Raw genomic sequence first — 20476 nt, forward strand, 5'->3', positions numbered from 1 at the left:
CCATCGTAGAAAGAGCCCTGCCTCCTGACAGCAGCCAGTCCAGAGCAAAGGCCCGATCCTTAAACCCTCGCCAAGCCACCGAGCACTGGCCCAAATCCAGGAACAAGTCCTTTCTAATGCTTCTTTCAGAGACTCCCCCTGGCTCACTGTGGTGTTCATTCCCTCTTCCTTCGAGGAGAAACCCAGCTTGTTAACCACAGGTGTGCTCCAGGCGGTCTCTGGCTGCAGCGCACTGACAAGATAGGTCCCATCAAATACCCACATCACTTCCAAGATCCCAAGATATGCGCACTTCATCTGTTATTTGCACATGAGAAAGCTGAGGGCTACAGAGGCAACCAGACTTGTCAAAGGTCACAGAGTAGGTAAGGTAACACATTGTATCATCCAAACGAGATATCTTTGAGAGCGAAAGGGGGCCTCCTCATAACTGAGCAGAGGCAGTCGGTGTCAACCAGGACCTTCCCGGGCAGATCAGATGCGTGGTCTCTCCATCATGCAGCAAGAGCGAGGAAGACCAAGCCTGAGTCTCACCATCTCACTCCACTACCCCAAGCCCCCTTCTGATGCTAACTCTAGGACAGGGTTAGCATCCCCCTGCTGGCAGGCCCAGCAACCAGAGGCTCTTGTTTAAGTCTAAAGCCCCTGCAGTTGTGGTTCAGGGGTGTGGGGATCACCCCTGAGATTCAGCCCCACACGTAACTCCCCACAGTCATGCCACGGCAGTAAGGGCTTACTTCCCGAAGAGGGCCTGTGGTGCCCACCAGGCGTGAGGCCTCACATATCCTGCCCCGAGGGAATGGGTGGTTTTAAAGAAAAGAATTTGCAGGTGAATGAAGATGACCCCTTTAAATGTTGAAAGTGGTTTTATTTTAGCCCTTGGTGCTGGCGCTCTTTCTGATGTGGGTTGTAGGCTGCCCTGCCTGAGGCAACAGAGCACAGGAGCGTGCTACCCCTCACCTCATCCGAAGACTCAGCTGTGAGCAGGAAGTCCTGTCCTGTGTCATGCCAGCAGAGAGGGTGTGCCCTGTGGCATCCTTCACTGCAGAGGCAGAAATGGCCCAGAAAGAAAAGGGAGTGTGTTTCCAGGGCCGTGACCTTGTGACCCAGCACACAGGGGTATCTCCTTCCCTAGGCCAGGACCCCCAGCCTCAACCCGGAGGCAGAGCCCAAGGGAAGGTCTCCGACTCCCAGGTAGCCCAGGGTGCAGGTTCTGAGGGCGTGGTCCTGGTTTGAGGTAGTGTTACTGCCATTTTCTGTGCAACTGCCAGGATCCTAGGCTGGGGCACAGGCAGGCTTTGCAGAGATCAGCGTAACCATAGCATCACCCTGAGATGGCTGAATAGGGTACAGTGGTGTCTTCAGGGGCTGCAGAGACAGCTTGAGCTATTTACCACCATGCTCAATCGCCCCAAACAGCTGGGAGCCTGTCACTCTGAGGCCTCTGCTGTGTCCATTTTTTACTTCTCTGTTCCCACCTCAGCTTCTGCTCTGTGCTCTGTCTCTAACACAGAAATCAAGCTCACTAGATTGTGAGCCCTCTGAAGGCAAGGACAGTGTCAGTAGTTCATGTCTCTTTACCCCTAGAGATCACAGCTCAATATTTGGCATACAGTAGATGCTCACTAAATGTCATTCGATTCCAGTTGTTCTGTTTTGAGGCAGGGTCTCACTGTCACCCGGGAGTTCAGTCGTGAGATCTTGGCTCACTACAACCTCCATCTCCTGTGCTTAAGCAGTCCTCCAGCTCAGCCTCCCAAGTAGCTGAGACTACAGGCACACACCACCACGCCCAGCTAATTTTTGTATTTTCAGTAGAGACAGGGTTTCCCTATGTTGCCCAGGCTGGTCTCCAACCCCTGGCCTTAAGTGATCCATCCACCTCAGCCTCCCAAAGTGCTCAGATTACAGGCATGAGCCACTGCACCTGGCCAGCCAACTGTTTCAAACTGAAGTGGGCCAGGAAGCTGAATTTCACCTACAATTCCAAGTCAAAGCAAATGTATTCCACAGGCACGGGTGGGGGTGCTGTTCCTCTGGGGGTTTTTTGCCTGCTTTGTGAATTCATACAGGCTATCTAAAAGTTTGAATGCCAGAGAGTCAGAGGGCTGTGAGTCTAAAAGTTGGGAACGTGGGGGAGAGTGATTTTATCTGCAACAGGTTCCTGGGTCCTGGTGAGTTCTGTACACCCTCAATGACCACTGATTCCGGGCCAGGCCAAAGGCCCATCTGGGCACAGGAGATCCCAAGGTGAGTAAAGTCAAGATGCTGCCCTTGAACGGGAGGCAGGCAGCCATGTCACATTGATAAATGTGCAGGTCCCAAAGGCAGTGCAGAGAAGCAAGTCCGCCTGGTTCCAGGAGGCAGTGACATCAGGAAAACCTATCCAAGGGCGGTCATCTGTGCAGGGGTTTGAAGGATGAGCATGAGTTTGCTAAGCTGAAAAGGGAGCCAAGGGCTTCCTGGTGGAGAACAGCTTAGGCAAGAGCGTGAGCCTCAAGATGGGCAGGGGGGCCAGGCTTGGAATCGGAGGAGCAGAGAGAATGAGGTCGGCAGGGGTCAGTCATGGAAGGTTTGGGGTCCTGGCAAAGGAGCAGTAGGAGCTGCAAGAGGAATATGACCCAGGAGGAGACAAGGCTCCCTCTGCGTAAAGACGGATCACGCCATTGACCAGGTGGACTGTAAGACACAATAGGAATGGGAACCCTGAGAGGCCTTCACAAAGGATCAGGGGCCCCGGGGGAGCACCAAGGAAGGACCCTGTCAGAGGCCAGCTTTGGGGGGAGGTGGACAATGTTTTTGAGGGCTTCAGCTGCTGCAAACCTCAACAAATCATATTTTGCCTTCAAAGGTCAGCCAAAGACAACTATTGGAAAAACGACAGTCCATGGATAGTCACCATCCCCTCCCTGTGCATTTCTTTACCATTCTCAAAATGCCACCATCTCATTGAACCTCCATATCATCCCATTTTGCAGATAGGGAAACTGAGGCCCTGTGATGTCACACAGGGGTTAGCAGCAGTTCTAGACTAGAAGCTACGGAGCACAACCACTTCAGCCCTGGGTGTCAGGCTCAAAATCCAGTTCCTTGTCCGGGAGGGGGTCCCCGGGGCCGTCTGGCAGCCCATAGTACAGGTCTTCCTCTTTCTTCTCAGGTTCCTCCCCACCTGTGTCCGAAGCCTCCTTCTCCTCCACCTTTGTCCTTGGGTACCACTGCCAGTTGTTGGGCAGGGCTGTTGCCCACTGCTGCCCCTCTTGGGGCTCATCCTCCAGTGTTGGGGCATCGATCAGGGCAAAGTCTTGGAAGTGGTCCAGCAGGCACCTGCAGCCCCGAGGCTCCTGTCGTGGGGAACAAGCTTCCTCCCCGTCATGTTGAGATGCGTTGGGGCTGCTGCCTTCACTGGAGCCCATGTCCAGGTCATCTTGGAAGGAAGCCAAGGGGGCAGGGCCCTGGGGACAGGCCGGAGGGCTGCAGGGGCAAAGACGACAAGGGCAAGGGTATCTCTGAGTCAAAATGCCTGGGTCCACATTCCAGCCACTAGCTACAAAACCTAGGGTAGGTTAATCCACCTTCCCGGGCCTCAGTTTCCTCCCAATAACAGAATTCACTCCTGTAGTTCTTTCTCAGGTTTACAGCAGATAATATATGCAGGGCACTTTGCATGGTGCTTGGCACATAGAAAGTGCTCAAGAAATAGGGCTATTATTATGTTATTGTCTGAACCAAGTCACTCATCTACCTCTCCAATTATTCAGGGCTCTCTGTTGTCATAGACCCAGTTACCCTGCGGTGTCCCCCTGTGTCTTTGCCTCCCCCATTGGACTCAGAGCTCCTCAGGGTAGATTCCAATGAAGTTGGTGCTCAGTAATGTGGATGGAATGAATAAATACACGGACGAACAAGGAGCTCAGTTCACAAACAGACAGGGATGGAGTGGAGTGGGCAGTGCCTTGCCCAAGGTAACAGAGAAGGTCAGCGGCAGACCCAAATTTGAACTCCTGTCCTCTGACTCCTGGCCCCCTGCTACTCACGACAAGCAAACAGAGACAAGCATTCAGAGACAGCAAGGGCCTACTGGATGCCAGGCACTTAAATGCACTGTCCCAACCCTCAACATTCCTGGGTAGTAGGAATGATCATTCCTGTGTGGGGAAACTGAGGCTAGGGAAAGTAAGGAACCTACCACAGCTACACAGCACAGGAGATTTGAACCAAGGCCTGACTCCCAAGCCCATACTCATTTGTCCGCCACACCTGCCACATCTCAGGGTGTCCCACACCCTCCACTGCCCTCTCCTTCCTCCCAGTGTCCCCACCCACCCCTCGGTGGTCCCCCATTCCTCTCCTTTTTAACCCTTGAACTGGGCAGAAGCCCCACTCCTGCCCTCTGAGCACTCACCCAGGCCAGTTCTGAGTTAGCCATCTTTCCCCTTCACTCTCATCTGAGCCCCTGGGGATGACCACGGCGGCCTCCATCCAGGCCTGAACGTCGCCAGGGCCACCTTCTCCTCCATCACTGGTTCCCAGCTTCGGCTGCCCCATGTCAGGGGCCAGCAAGGGGCGGGGGTCCTCACTGTAGCTCATGACTTTCATCTGGATGTGGCTGAAGTCAGGCAGGCTCTGGTCATAGGCGGCTTCCTCCCACAGCCTTACATAGGGCGGCTGGGGACTGGGTCTGGAGTGGGAGAGAGAACAGGCAGGCGGCAGAGTCACTCAGCAAACATCAGTGTTCTCCCTGGCCCCGTTTGCTTTGGGTATGTGGTCTTCCCTCACCTCACAAGAAGCCTCTGGGGGATGTTACTGCGCCCGTTTCACGGATGAGGAGACTGAGACCCAGCCAGGTGAGTAAATTAAGTGACAAAGCTCTGGCCTGACCCCAAGTCTGACTCTCTATCCAGTGTTCTTTTCACCTGATGCCTCCAAAGTTAACCACAGGATGCAATTGCAAAATGAAGACCAGTTAACACTGAGTTTGCTAGGTCCCAGACGGTGGGTAAAGGCTGAATGCTTATCAACCCAGGATTCTAAACAGTATTCTAAACAATGCCTTCAGGCAGAAATTCTCATTCCCGGTTTACAGACGAGGACACACCCAGCAATGGCAGTCTACAGCAATGCGGCGCTCTTTCCCGTCAGGCTCTGTTAGTTGGCTCATCTAACCCTTACCATAATTACGAGAGATACTATGAGGAAACCAAGGCACAGAGTCTCTAATTGAACCCAGGCGACACGGACCCCAGGTGATGGCACTGGAGCTCCAGACATCATGTTCTCTATGACTGTGCTACAGTCCCTCTGGAAAGTAAGGTTCAGAGACTAGGCCCCTTGCCTAGGGTCACACAGCCGGGAAGTGACTGGGAATAGCTCAGAACTCAGGGTGGCCAGAGCCCCGCTGTATCACAGGAGCCCACCCCAAGTAACTGGCCCTGAGACGGAGCTCGGACTGGCCTCCATACCTATGGGGTCTATCCTCTTCATTCCCACTGAGACCATTAGTCACCTTGTGTGCCAGGGGCAGAAAATGCCATTATCATCCCCTTCCCCAAGCAAAGCAGAGGTCATCTCTGACCCAGCCAACAGACTCTGGGCTTGAAGCCCGGCCTCCTGAGCACAGAGCCACAGCCCAGGGGGCTGCTGGTCCCACTGCCTCTCCAGGGCTGGAGCGTTCTTGGCTATGCCTTGGGAGCCAGGGCTCAAAACCTTCAGGGAGGGAAGCAGTTTGTGGCCAGATCAGGCTTGAAATCAGGCCCCACTTCCACCACTGCTGAGTGCAGGCCCCGCTTCCATCACTGTTGTGAGCAGTCCTCGCTTCCATCACTAACTCCCCATGAGGTTTGGGGCTTGTGACTACACTTCTCTGAGCCTCAATCTTCCCATCTGTATAAAGGGCCTAACACTCCCACCTCACAGGGTTTCTATGAGGACTGATGGAGATGATGGGTGCACAGTGCCTAACTCAGTTTCTGGCACACACAAGACACTAATGATGACAAACACTCATACTCATAGAAGACCTACTGTGTGTCAGGTTCTGTTCTTAGCACTCTACATATATTATCTCACTTAACCCTCCCGAAAGCCCTAGGAGATAGGTACTATTAGTATCCCCATTTTATAGACAAGGCAAAGAGAGGTCAGTAGCTTGCCGGAATTCAAGCAGCGAGTAGGCAGCAGAGCCCTGAGGCTGCGCCTTGGCCATCACCATGCCTCTTGTTTGTCACTAGTAGAAGCAGTTACTCCTGTGACTCTATTTCACTGTTTCTCACAGTACATTTATTTCACTATATGATTTGCTTCATGGAGATCTTGTATTCACCATAACGCTCCGTCTTGTCCCTGACAAGACAAAGTCCCTGGGCCTCAGTTTCCTCATCTGTACAATGGGAAAGATAATGCGTGACTCACAGAAGTGAGAGTTGAAAACAGTCCATAATTTCTAATAATACATTCTCCGTAAGCGAGAGGGCACACAGCCTTCCTGCCGTCTCTCGCGCTCTCCTCAGTCAGGGGAGACTGGCCTATGGGGCTGACTGCTCCCGTCCCCAGAGGGCCTGGCACCTACCTCTCCATCTCGGCAGCAAGCCCGTTCTCCAGCAGGCCCATGGCCTTTGGGGAGAGGATGCCTTGGAAGTCAGAGTCAGCAGGGACGAAGGTGATCTGCAAGCAAAGGAGAGACAGCCTCTGTGCAGTTGACCAGGGTGGGAGGCTACTGTCCCCTCAGGAACTCGACAAACCTCTCCATGCACTCTGGGAGATGGGCTGCAACACGGAGGCCTCCCTGCTTGACAGGAGAGGGGCCTACTTGGGGCACAACACCAGTGGGAGGACGGACCTGTGTGCTCCTCCTCCCTCCCTGGTTCTTCATTCATTCAACAAACATTTATTGAGTACCTGCTGTGTGCAGGCACTGTCACAGGCACTAGGAGCAGCAGGGAGTGAAAGAGAACCCTGTCATTGAGGAGCTCACATCTTGTCATTTCCCAGGGGTCTTTGTCCAGTGTCCAGCACACACCTGGCACACAGTAGGTGCTTCATCCATGTTTGGTGAATGAGTGGAAAGCAAATCATCGTCATGTGTTTTTTGCCATATGGGCTGCAGTGGGTGACAGAGAAGTTATGCCTGCCAGCCCCTGTCCCTGAACTTTCAGGAATCAAGAGGTCTCTGCAAGTCCAGCCCTAGACTGGCACTGCGTGGTTCAGTGGGAGGCAGATCATGAAGGAGGCAGTGGGTGAGGGAGAGGAGCTGTGCCTGTGGGCTCTGGGAGAGGGGTTGAGGATCCCTTCTCTGCCAGGTCCTCACTGGGGGCCCTAGGCAGGTCATCTCTCTTCCCAGTCTCTCTGTGCTCCTCTGTATAACGGGGCTACCCTCGAAGAGATACTTGCACAGCCATGTTCAGAGCAGCACTATTCACAAGAGCCAAGAGGTAGATGCAACCTAAGTATCCATTGATGAACGAATGGATAAACAAAATATAGTCAATCCATACAATGAAATACATTCAGCCTTAAGGGTGGAACTTCTGACACATGTTACAACATCACTGAACCTCGAGGACATTATGCGGAGCAGAAAGACAAATACTGTATGATTCTACTTTTTTGAGGCACCTGGAATAGTCAAATCCATAGAGCCAGAAAGAAGAATGATGGTTGCCAGGGGCTAGAGAGTGGGGCAATGGGGAATTGTTATTTAATGGGTAGAGAGTTTTAGCTTTACAAGACGAAGAGCATTCTGGAAATTGGTTGGATGACAATGTGAATGTACTTAGCTGTACTATACACTTAAACATGTTTAAGACACTAAGTTTTATGTTACACGTATTTTATCAGGAGTTTTTAAAATGGGGCTAGTTATGCCGACCTCTTGAGGTTGCTGTGAAAATTTCATGAGATCATATGTAGGGAATCCCTCAGCATGGTCCCCAGCACATAGTAACTACGCAGTAAATCATAACTTGATGCTATTGATGATTCAGTTGTCTGATTTCTCTGAGTCTTGCTCTCCTCAGTTGAAAATTTTTCCAACAAATATTTGTTGAGACCCCACTGTATTATACCAGATTCATAAATAGCACTTCCCTATTCCCCTTCCCATAGATCGAAGTGAGTAGAAGACACTTGTCTGCACTAGGAAAGCTCCATTCTGATGTGGAGAAGGGAATGATGGATGGAGGGGGCCTTTGTACCCCTATGAGGAGTGAGCTTCCTCTAGATGTCTAGAAATAAAACAGAGAGCCTGGGCAATGAAGCAAGACCCTGTCTCTAAAAAAATAAATTAAATAACAAACTTAGCCAGGTGTGGTGGTGTGCACCCATCATCCCAGCTACTTGGGAGACTGAGGCAGGAGGATTGGTTGATCCCAGGAGTTCGAGGCTGCAGTGAGCTGATTGTGCCTCTGCACTCCAGCCTAGGTGACAGACTGAGCTCCTGTCTCTTAAAAAAAAGAAAAGAAAAGAAATAAGGCAGGGGCGTGGGCATCTTCCACCCCCACTAAGGATGCCTTGTACTTCCCAGCTGGTACTGTACTTCCTAGAAGCTGCCTCTTCCTCTGCCTCGTTACCTCATGGCCCAGTCAGCACCATCATCACCACCATCATCATCATCACTATCCTCATCCTCATTACCATCAATCATCACCATACCCATTAACGCTACTAAAATATCATCATCACCATCACCATCATCACCACTACCATCATCACTATCACCATCATGACCATTACCATCATCATCATCACATCACCATCATTGACATCTTCATTACCATCAACATTGTCATTACCATCACCATTCTATCACCATTCTCATCATCACTATCTTCACCATCACCATCCTCACCAGCATCATCACTATTATCATCATCATCACCGTTATCACCATCACCATTCTCACCGTCATCATCACTATCACCATCACCGTTCTCACCGTCATCATCACTATCACCATCACCGTTCTCACCGTCATCATCACTATCACCATCACCGTTCTCACCGTCATCATCACTATCACCATCACCGTTCTCACCGTCATCATCACTATCACCATCACCGTTCTCACCGTCATCATCACTATCACCATCACCATTCTCACCGTCATCATCACTATCACCATCACCGTTCTCACCGTCATCATCACTATCACCATCACCGTTCTCACCGTCATCATCACTATCACCATCACCGTTCTCACCGTCATCATCACTATCACCATCACCGTTCTCACTGTCATCATCACTATCACCATCACCGTTCTCACCGTCATCACTATTATCATCACCATTCTCACCGTCATCATCACTATCATCATCATCATTACCATTCTCACCATCGCCATCCTCACCATCACCATCTCCTAATCACCATCATCATCATTATCATCACCATCCTCACCATCACTATCTCATAATCACTGTCATTGTCGTCATCATCACCATCCTCACCATCACCATTCTCACCATCACCATCCTCACCATCATCATTATCATCATCACCATCCTCACCATCACCATCTCATAATCATCATCATCATTATCATCATCACCATCCTCACCATCACCATCTCATAATCATCATCATCATTATCATCATCATCACCATTCTCACTATCACCATCCTCACCATCATCATCACTGTCATTGTCATCATCATCACCATTACCATTCTCACCATCACCATCCTCACCATCACCATCTCCTAATCACCATCATCATTATCATCATCATCCTCACCATCACCATCTCATAATCACCATCATCATCATTATCATCATCATCACCATTCTCACCATCACCATCCTCACCACCATCATCACTGTCATTGTCATCATCATCACTATCACCATTACCATTCTCACCATCACCATCCTCACCATCATCATCACTGTCATCATCACTACTATCACCATTACCATTCTCAGCATCAATATTTTGACCATCACCATCCTCACCATCATTATCATTATCATCATCATCGTCACCATTCTCACCATCACCATCCTCACCATCACCATCTCACAATCACCATCTTTACCATAATCATTCTTACCAGCACCATCACTAACGTCATCATTATCATTATCACCATCACCATTCTCACCCTCACCATCCCCACTACACTCTCGTTATCACCATCATATCATCACCACCCCCCCTAGGAAAAGCTTAGAGAAAGAGAGGATGGAGCATCTTAAAATACAAGTTTTTTAATGAGGAGAGACAGGCAGAGTTGAAGCTGGGGAGGAGATATCAGACCATGGAGACCATCAGAACACCAAACTAAGCAGCTTAGCCTTTCTCCAGGAGCAATGGGGAGTCCTGAAGGACTCTCAGCAGGAGAGTACACTGTCAGATTTGTGTATAGACAGAAAACTGAGCAATCTCAGGAGGAAGGGAGGCTACCAGTCAGGACCCTGGTCCTGGGCTACAGCACAGCAGGCAGGAGCGAGGAAGGGCGGATGCATGGGCAGAGGCCCTGCTCTCTCTGCTACTCCTTTCCCTGCTCACAGCTCTCCCCCCGCATCTTCACGAATGGGTTCAGCACCTCCAACTGCCCTGATTTGCCCTGATCTCCTCTCCTCTCTCATGCCTGAGGCCCAGCTGACCACCAAATCTGACCAGGTCTACTTTAGAAATTCAATAAGATAACCTGGGTGGAAGTGCTGGTGCTATGCCTAGCCACAGCGGGTATCCTAAGTGTAGTGAACTGTAAATGTCACCTTAGTTCCTACAGCTTTGGGTTTAAATTCTTCATTATTCCAGATGACTGTCAGCTCTCACCAAGACCAGAGAAGAAGCCTCCCCACTAGTATGGCTGCCCCCAGGCCTTCCTTCTTCTGGATGTCTTTCTCAAACTGCAAAGCTGGTCACGTCCCATTAACTAAAGGACAAGCTCCAGATTCCTTGCCATGGCATCCGAGGCCCTGAAGAGCTGAGCCCCACTCCCCCCCCACCTTTACCTTCCTCCCCTCTGCCTCTCATAGCCACAATGGCCCACTTGCCTTATTCTTTCACCATATGGCTTTGATCATGCTGCTCTTCTGCCTGGAATGTCTTTCCCCATCTTCTCTGCCTGGTGAACTCTTATCGCATCTACAAAGCCCAGCTCACCTTCTCTGTGAAGTGTATTTCCTCCCCTTCAGGCAGCAAATAGTCTCTCCCACGAGACCTCTAGCCCCTAAAAGACATGGACAGCTTAATGCATGTTGGTATTGGCTACCCCTCACCCCTGTATCCTATTTAGCTAATTCTATTCTCTTATACTTATATCTCCCCATCTATCCAAACTTTCCATGGGTCTGGCACAGAAAGCCAGTAGGAGGAGGCTGAGGGGAGGACAGGCAGGAGCACTGCAGGCAGTGTTGACCCAGGCACCAATGAGACCACACAGGATCCAGGGAGCTTTGCCTCTAGCGTGTCTCCCTGGTTTATAAGGTGCTTTCCTCCCTTGCCTTATTGGAGTCAATTTGTGCTGGCTCTACCAGCCTGCATCTCTGAAACACACACTCACACACACCTGCACTCCTGCAGAGGCCTGCCCAGTGCAACAAATACCAATCCTTAATCCTGAGAACAATGCCTTTACATATGTTCCATGTCAGGCGTGATGCCAGGTCTCCCCCAACACACACACACACACACACACACACACACACACACACACAGAGGATCCCACTGTGTTCTCCCAATTGGCCATACAAGGCTCAGAGCTGGTGGGGAGGGACTCCTTCTGCCAAGGTCACAGAAGTGGGACATGAAGGAGCAGGGATTTGAATCTGGGCCTGGAGGTCACCACAACATGTGCCATTTCCAGCCCACCACGCTGCCTCCACAGCACGTGAACCCATGAATCTATCAACAGTTACTCATTAATACCCAGCAATATTCCCTCCTCCCCTCCTCTCCCCTCTACTGTCACTCCCAGCAGCCTGCCCACCGCCCCAGAGCCAGCTCTGTTTAAGGCCGGGGGGTGGGGGGGCCGGAAGGATGCTCCCTCCACACCCCTGCCTTTCCTCTGCTGTCCCCCAGGGTCCAGCTTCCTCACTGGGAGGATTATGATGGCAGTGGTGACATGGGTGGCTTTGGCCCCAAGGACTTCTCCCAGTGACCTCTGCTCAGGGAATTGCACAGACAGAGGCAAGTTGACTGTAAACTGCCTGCTAAATGACTGCAAACCAGCCCAGACCGCTCCAGCACTGAACAGAACGACAGCCCAGGGCTGGCCCGTGGAGGGGGCAGGGCTGGGGAGAGGCTGCCCAGGTCCCGGGGGAGCCATCCCCCTCCTTCCCTGAAACCCTGAGCACAGCCAACCAGGTGGGAGGAGAGGAGGTGTGGGGGTTGCTGAGGGCTGCCTGGACCTGGAGCCCTAAATATTAGGTACAGCAGGGCCCCCAGATATACCCCCTTCCCGACCCCCTCCTCCTAACTCACACAGTGTACAAATGAGGAAACTGAGGCGCAGAGAGGAAAGGGGCTTGAGCAAAGTCTCCCAGGCTGTTAGAGACAGAGCCCAAGTTAGAGTCCCTATTTCCCAGCTTTTCTCCCTGGGTCTATACCTGACCAGCTGTGTGACCTTACACGTCACTCAACCTCTCTAAGCATTGAAGATTCACGACTCCTGGCATTTCCATTCCACAGAGCTGTTGGGCGGATCGATATCGGTCACAGTGGTAGCCCTTCATCTATATATAACACCTTACAGTTTACAAAATATTCCTATATCTCACCTCTTCTCTGATCTTTCTAATGACCCTGTGAAGCTCTGTGCAAAATAGGGGTAGGGGTCCCAATTTCAGATGAAAAAAATGAGGCTCAGAAAGACAAAGGTCATAGAGAGTTTGGAACAGGACTTGAACTAGAACCCAGGACTCCCAAACCAGTGCTCTTCCCATCACTAAATTACACATAAGGCTGGGAATGCATGAAGACTCTAAAGGATACTGCCCAGTGCATGCCACCAAGGTTAGACCTGACCTGCCCTGGAGCTCTCAGCCGCTCTGGGACCCAGAGGTAGAAGACCCAAGGTGAAGGGTGACGTGTAAGTCACACGCATCTGAGCTCCAAACCTTGCTCGTTAGCTGTGCAGCCTCTCCTGGACCTCAGAAGGGCTCAGAAGGTGGAACTACAGAAGGCACCAAAAGGCTTAGGATGAGGGCTGAACTGCACCCTGAATGCAGGAGTGCCTGGCAGGGGTCAGCACTCATTGGCTTTTGTTTCAAGCACAGGCATGGTGTGTTGTGTTTACTGTGTCTACACCATACCTTCTGGTTCAGGGCTCCAAATCCAGGGGCATTCTGACCAACCCTTAGGCTAAAGGAGGGAGGGAGGGAGGGATGGAGGGATGGAGGGATGGATGGATGGATGGATGCTCAGGAGAGCAGAGAGAAGAACGAGTCAAAATGAGAAGAATGAAAAGACAACTACAGGTTAGGGGTGAGGCATAGAGGCACAGTGTTGAGCCCTCCTGGCCCCAGCTGACCTGGCCCCACCCAGCCCCACTACCACCTACCTTCGGGTAGCACTGGCACATGCTCCAGATGATGCCCCCAATCACCATGATGCTGCCCATGGCATAAAAGGTGCCGTAGACCTGGGGCCGATCATGGCTCATGAGGAATGTACCGAGGGCCAGCAGGAAAAGCCCCAGCACAATGAAGCCGATCCGGAAGGTCTTCTCATCAGCCATGCTGCCTGGCCAGGCCCTGGCCTGCACACCCCTGGAGGAGGAGGCGGCTGTAGTTCAGCCTAAACACCCAGACAGGCTCACACAGGGGGAGAAGACACGGAAACCGCTGCAACTCGAGGCTTCAAGGGAGAGCAAGATCCCTTTCCATCCAGCTCCAGTCCCTGGGCCCACCAGTCCAACAGGGCTGGAGGCGGCTCACTTCAACAGACCCACATACCAACCCAGCCACCTTTCCTCCTCGCCCTCTCAGCTTCCCTCTGGGCCCGGCTGCCTGGAGTGTGTGTGTGAATCTGAGTGAGGGAGCACGCAGGGGAGGGAGAGTGGGAGGTTATGGGGACTGGGCCCCAGCCAAGGCTTTGACATCACCTCATTTGCCTACTGTGGGGCTGAGCTGGGTGGACAGGCAGCCTCATACCTTCCAGCGCTGGGAAACAGGGTGCAGTTCTGCAGCCGAGAGCCGTTAGAATGCTGTTGGAGGATTCCCGGATCCCACAGGCTGGCATTTCAGAATCCTGAAGAATTCTACACTCTTCAAGGACATGTGCCTATCCAGGGTTCAGGAATAATGGCCCATATTTACTGGCTGGTGACTCTGTGCATGGCACCATTCTAAACATGTTACAGCTATTAACTCATTGAAGGGAACCCCATGAGGCAGCTACTACTATCCCCACTTTACAGAGGACCCTGGGACACAGAGAAGTAACTTGCCCAAGGTCACACAGCTAGAGATAGCAGAGCTGATGGGATGTGAACACAGAGGCCGTGGGCCTAGCCACAGCGTGATACTGCTTAACTGCAGCTTGAGGGTGAAGAGTGCAGCTCTGGTGGCAAGACAGGCTGCGTGGGTTTGGATTCTGGCTCCTCTGCTGTGGGGCAGCGTGGTCATGATCAGGTTACCTGCCTCTACCTCAGTTTCCTCCTCTGTAAAATGGGAATACTAATGGTGCCTCCCAGGATTGGTGCTGTCTCCAGGCCTGGCCTCCTTGGGTTCCTCCATCCCCTTTACATTCACATGCTGTGCACCACCCAGCTCTGCTTTCAATGAGCTGCTCCCCACCCACCCCTAAGGCTCTGGGAATTAGTGCCCCTCCAGGGTGTGAGTGACAGATAGCCACTTCCTCCATTTCCTTGCAGCCTGATCTAGGAAGACACCTTCCTAAGAATAACACTAATGAGGCGTTTTAGTCCTGGGGACAGTCTGATGAAGAAATCAGATTCCTTTACAGGATTACAGGAAAACGAGGACCATCGGTCTCTTCAAGAGAACTTTCACTTGGCGTTTACATGGGGTTAAATCGCCGATGCAGGATAAAAGGCTTTGGCTGGGCTTCCTGAATTGCTGGGCTTGGGGATTTCCTGTTGGCGGTCATCACCTTCTCCCCTCCCAGCAGCAGGGCTACCCTTATTCCCTAACCCCACACCTGTGCTCACAGCTGCCCCTCTAACTGGTCGTCCTTCCCACAGTCCCTTTTTCCAACAGGGGTTTCTCCTTCCCCACACCCACCCTCACCAGCCCTCAGAGTCCAGGTGCACTTGACAGTTGGCAGAGGAGGTCCTGGAGGGAGCTCGGGGGCCCTGGCTGAGCGATGGCTGAGGGGCAGGAAAGGACTGAGTTATCAGGTCATGTCCAGGTCTGGTTTTCAGGGTGAGCTCAGGCAGGTGACTCCGCTCCGGGCTTGAGTTTCGTCAACTGCAGATCAGGGATAGGTATTAGGCCACCTCCCAGGTTTTGTACAGGGAAGGGACATAAGGGGGCTGGGAAAGGCAAGCGCTTTGTAACCTGTGACTATTAACAAAGCAGGATCCTCCAGGGAAACAGTATTGTCATCATCTACTACAGGCTCAGAGAAGGGAAACGGCGAGTCCCTCGGCGAGTCCCGTGTCACCTAGCCGGTGCCCCTCCCTGGAAAGGAGACGGAGGCCCAGAGGGACCTCGGACCGCCTGGCCCTGGAGCCCAGGCGCGCGGCGGGAACGGTCTCCGCAGCCGCGGTCCTGCAGGGCCTCGTGCGCCGCCCGGCGCTGGGCAAGGCGCTTCCCCCGGGGGCGGCGGCTGGGCTCGGACCTGGTGATGAGCAGTCGCGGCGGGGAGGGGAGTCATCCCCCCCGTTTCACAGGCGAGGAAACCGAGCCCGCGGAGTGGCAGGGGCTGGCTAAGGTCTCCCTCAGCTGAGTCGGCGGCTGGGCGGTGACGGGACCTCCCCTCCCAGCCCCATGTAGATGGGTCTGGTCTTCAGCCATTCTTCAGAGGCCTCGCGGTCACCCGGGCACTCTCCTCCTCTCGCGCCTTTTCTTTCCTCTACACTGCCCAGCCTTCTTTGCCCCTTTTCTCTCTGAGTCGCTTCTCCTCTTAAAACAAAACAAAACAAAACAAAACAAAACAAAACAAAAACGATAACAACGAGTAAGAAATTCAGTAACAAGTAGGAAGCAAGTAGGCACTCAGGAAAATGGGTCTCACCTAAGCCCTTCCACAGAGTCAGGCTAGGGATTAAGTAAGGACATGTGTGTAGGGTGCGCTGGAAATGTTCGGGTGCAGCAGCTCACCCTCCTCTCCTGCAGTGCCGCCCCCCCGCTCCGCGCCCCGCCTTACTTCACCTCCCCCGGGCCACTTGGGGGACAGGGGAGCAGAGCGGGCGGAGTTGTCCAGCAGAGGGCGCGCTAACCCCTGCTTTCGGGATCCTCCTTGAGAGCAGGCTCTTCAGGGAGACACTCCGCGGCAGGGAGGGAAAGATCACGCCCATTTGACAGAGAGAGACACCGAGGCCCATGCAGGCAAGGCGAGCAACCCAACGTGGGTTCCCAGATACCTGGGAACAGACAGTAGAGCCAGGAGTCCACCCAGGTCCCCAGGCAGTCTCTGGTTGAGTCCCCACTGTGTGGGGGACACTGAAGGGTTAGGAACTCGCAAATACAGGGCTTAAGGGATGGATGGCGCTCAGTCCTAACTTCTGGGGCACCTTCTGGGGCACAATACGGTAATGGCTCTGTGATGCGTGCGAGGTCCCGAATGTGCACAAAGCAGAAAGAGGAACAGATGGGAATGAGGGGTGAAGGGACAGATTCACAGAAGGGACCCTTGAGAAGGCAGATGGAGTTCTGATGGGGCAGGAGAAGCCTTCCAGGCACAGAGGCCAGCACGTGCAAAGGCACTGAGGCACGTACCCACCAACACATGGCTGGCGAGAAAGCTCTAAGTGCTGTGCACAGGCTGCCTGCATTGTGTCTTTCTCCCCAGATCTGCCCCTCCCACAACCCCATCTTTCCAGTTAGTGATCCATGCCACCGACCTCACCTCCTCCCTCACACCCACATCCTATGGGCTGTACCTCCAACATGTAAAAATCCAATCACTTCTCACCCCTCACGACTGCTTGTCATTGGGTCTGAGCCTCCATCATCTCTTTCTCTCCCTAACTGGTCTCTACTTCCATCCTTGACCTCTGAAGTCTCTTTGCAACCCCAATACTGGGTCAGAACATGTACCTCTTCTGCACGGAGCCCTGTAATGGCTTCCCATCTCATCAGAGTAAAAACCAAATGCTTTAAGATGACCCAAAAGGCTCTGGATAATTGGCCCACGCTGCCTGCATATCAATCCTCTGAGCTTGCCTCCCACCACGCCCCCTCTCACTCACCCACTCCACCACCCTGGCCCCATGCTGTTCCCAGAACACGCATGCACCCCAGGACCTCCGCACCTGCTGTTCTTTCTGCCTGGAGTGCTGTCCTTCCTGTAGCTGCATGGCTCCCTCCCTTACCTCCTTCAGGCTTTTGCCCAAATGTTGCCTTCACAGTAAGGTCTTCCCTGATTCTGCTATAAAACTGCAGAATCGCCTCCCCAGGGGTTCCCTGTATTCCTTTCCCAATGTTTCTCCATAGTGCTCACAGCCACCCATCATACTATATGTGTGATTTATCTTGTCTCTTGTCTGTCTGTCTCCCCCAGCTAGAACTCAAGCCCCCACAGGGTGGGGACTTTGTTTTGAGCACTGCTCTATCCCCAGGGGCTAGGACAGGGTAGGCTCTGGATGCTCATGTGAATAGAGGGATGGAATCTGCGTCCCTGGGAGAGAGAGGCCGGAGAGGAAGTGCAGGCAGGAAACCTGCTGGGGCTAAGGTGTCTGACATTTTTCACAGAGGTTATGCAGGGGAAAGATGAGAACCAGATTTTAACGTTTCAGTTAGAGAAAGAAAGATCCCAGTGAGCAGCGATGAGCCACTGAGGGGGTAGCATAGGGATTTCTGACTGGGATGGGCTGATTTAAGGGGAGAGCTCCAGGGGCAGGGGTCACCAAGCCCACCCAGCAGGTAACAGAAGCCCAGGAGGGGCCCAAGGAAAGCACGGGAGAGGTCTGAGCTCTGAGGATCCGTCATCTGAGACTCTGGTGGCCAGCACAAGATGAGGTCTGAATAGGAGGTGAAGAAACTGGACGGTTGGGCCCAGGAGGAAAGAAATCAGCAAGCACACTGGTGCCCCCAGGGGCTGCAGAGTGGCAGAGCTGGGCCTCACGTGGCTCCATAGTCAGGCACCCTGCCGGTGGGCACAAAATGGGGAGCCCCCATTCACAGCGAGGCTACTTTGGCTTGGAAAAGAACAGTAACATGGCTTGGTCAGGAGTCTGTCTCCCTCTGCACCCCTGACTCAGCCTCTTCCATGATGCTGGTGACCTTGAGCAAGTCATGGCCCCTCCTGCGGGCTTCCAGTTAGGACACAGATGAGTGGACCGGACAGAAAGGCAGAAAAGGTCTCTCTGTGCTTCCAGCCCTCCCCGCCCTTGCCCCTTCAGTGCCTGCCCAGTAAAATGGTGCCTCCTGGTCACACTGGCAACTCATTAACTCACCTAACCCGCCCAAGGTCACTTCACACCTACACCTCCAGGTTCCTAGACTGTCCTGGGTTAATACCAAGAAGGGAGGGTGAAGCAGTGACTGTAAAGGAGAGGAAGGGAGGGAGGCACAGGAGGCATCCAGAGTTTGGTGATGGGGGAGGGAGAGGGTCAGAAGAGATCCCCAGGTTGCTGAAGAGCCAGCCCCCAGGAAGCGCTTCAGGAGAGAGGGAATAGTCAGTGCAAGAGCCTCAGTGAGACTGGCTGGAGCAGAGAGCAGGGGGAGGGAGTGTCAGGAGATGAGAGGGTCAGGAGAGAGGACAGGCTCAGATCAGGCCTCAGAGGCCCCCTCTTCCCAGACCAGTGTCTGGGCCTTTTTTTTTTTTTTTTTTTCCCCGAGAAGGAGTCTCACTCTGTCTCCTAGGCTAGAGTACAGTGGTGCGATCTTGGCTCACTGCAACCTCCACCTCCTGGGTTCAAGCAATTCTCTGCCTCAGCCTCCTGAGGAGCTAGGATTATAGGCACCCGCCACCGGCTAACTTTTGTATTCTTAGTAGGGATGGGGTTTCACCATCTTGGCCAGGCTGGTCTTGAACTCCTGACCTCATGATCCACCCGCCTCAGCCTCCCAAACTGCTAGGATTGCAGGCGTGAGCCATGGTGCCTGGCCTGGGCTTTCATTATTCAAGGTGAGCTGGGAGCCACAGGGGCTGGGCGGGGGAGGGAAGGGTGGGGTGCGGCAGGGTGGGGTGGGTCATGATCTGACCTGGGTCTGAACAGATCACTCTGCCTGCTGGGCTGAGAAGAGACTGCAAGGGCCTCAGGGAGAAGCAGAGAGACCAAGACCAGATGGTAGCTACTGTGACAATGATGCAGCCTAGGTGGGAGGACCCCACACCGGCTGTGACTTTATCGTCTGGGATTTTTACCTCTCCAAGGCTAGCTCCTCACCTGTCAAATGCTGACACCACCACCTGTTGCAGGGCATCTGAAGATGACACAATGGCAGAGGACCAGGCCCAGTATACAGTAGGCTCTGGGGATGCCACCCTTCTCCAGTTGACTAAGCCGCAGGCCTTTGGACCCCTGCTGGCAGTGTGACCCTGGGAAGGTTACTTCACCTCTTTTCATGGAAGTGGGATGGGCTAGAGACGTAGAGATGCAGAATGGGGCTGGTCAAAAGTAGATGTTTCTGCCACATCTGCAAAGTCAAAAGTAGTGAGCTTCCCGTCACAGGAGGTATGGGAGCAGAGGCCGAATTTGCCCTTGGTGGAGGAGGGCTACCTCTACTAATAAAACTGACAATGACTGCACACATAGTAGGCACCTGGCTCAGGGCTAAGACACCTGCCTTTATTATCTGGTGCCTCAGCACTGAGCCATTGACGGCGGCATCAGGGTGAACTCACATGTCAGTTGCTATCATCTCACTGAATCCTCACAAATCGGCTCTTTGAGGGAATCCTTAATTCCCATTTTACAGATGAGGAGGCTGAGGCGGAGAGAGGAAAAGTCACCCATCCAAGTCACTAAGATGGTACATGGCAGACTGCGCACAGTGGCTCACGTCTGTAATCCTAACACTTTAGGAGGCTGGGAGTTTGAGACCAACCTGGGCAACAGAGCAAGCTACCTCTCTACAACAAATTTTTAAAAATTAGTCGGGCATGCTTATGGTTTCTGCTACCTGGGACACTGAGGTGGGAGGATCGCTTGAGCCTGGGAGAAAGAGGCTGCAGCGAGTCATGATTGAGCCACTGTACTCCAGCCTGGGTGACACAGTGAGACCCTGTCTAAAAAAAAAAGGTCCCTGTGGAACCTATACATAGGTGGTCTGAATTCAGAGGCCATGTTCTTCTTGTTATAAATGTGATGTGTGCCCCTGGGCCCCAGTTTTTTCACCTGCACACAATCTCCCAGCGGACAGCCAGCACTCACCACTGGCCATAGGAGTGCCACCCAG

At 52.8% G+C, this 20476-nt stretch overlaps 1 protein-coding gene across 2 annotated transcripts; it reads right to left on the reverse strand.

The window, feature by feature from the left end:
• Positions 1–277: 277 nt before the first annotated feature.
• Positions 278–20466, reverse strand: BSND (barttin CLCNK type accessory subunit beta). Of its 2 annotated transcripts, XM_073007258.1 has the most exons (5): positions 19465–20466; positions 13507–16033; positions 6566–6660; positions 4403–4678; positions 278–3471 (listed from the first exon to the last, which is right to left on the reverse strand). In XM_073007258.1, exons 2-5 carry the CDS (start codon positions 13681–13683, stop codon positions 3057–3059), a joined length of 963 nt encoding a protein of 320 aa, XP_072863359.1. In that variant the 5' UTR covers positions 13684–16033; positions 19465–20466; the 3' UTR covers positions 278–3056. The 2 variants fall into 2 exon arrangements, with proteins under 2 accessions (XP_072863359.1, XP_007976799.3); XM_007978608.3 differs by having other exon boundaries at positions 13507–20466.
• Between the last annotated feature and the right edge of the window lie 10 nt (positions 20467–20476).

Source organism: Chlorocebus sabaeus, chromosome 20 (genome assembly GCF_047675955.1).
Source record: "Chlorocebus sabaeus isolate Y175 chromosome 20, mChlSab1.0.hap1, whole genome shotgun sequence".
Classification (NCBI taxonomy): Eukaryota; Metazoa; Chordata; class Mammalia; order Primates; family Cercopithecidae; genus Chlorocebus; species Chlorocebus sabaeus.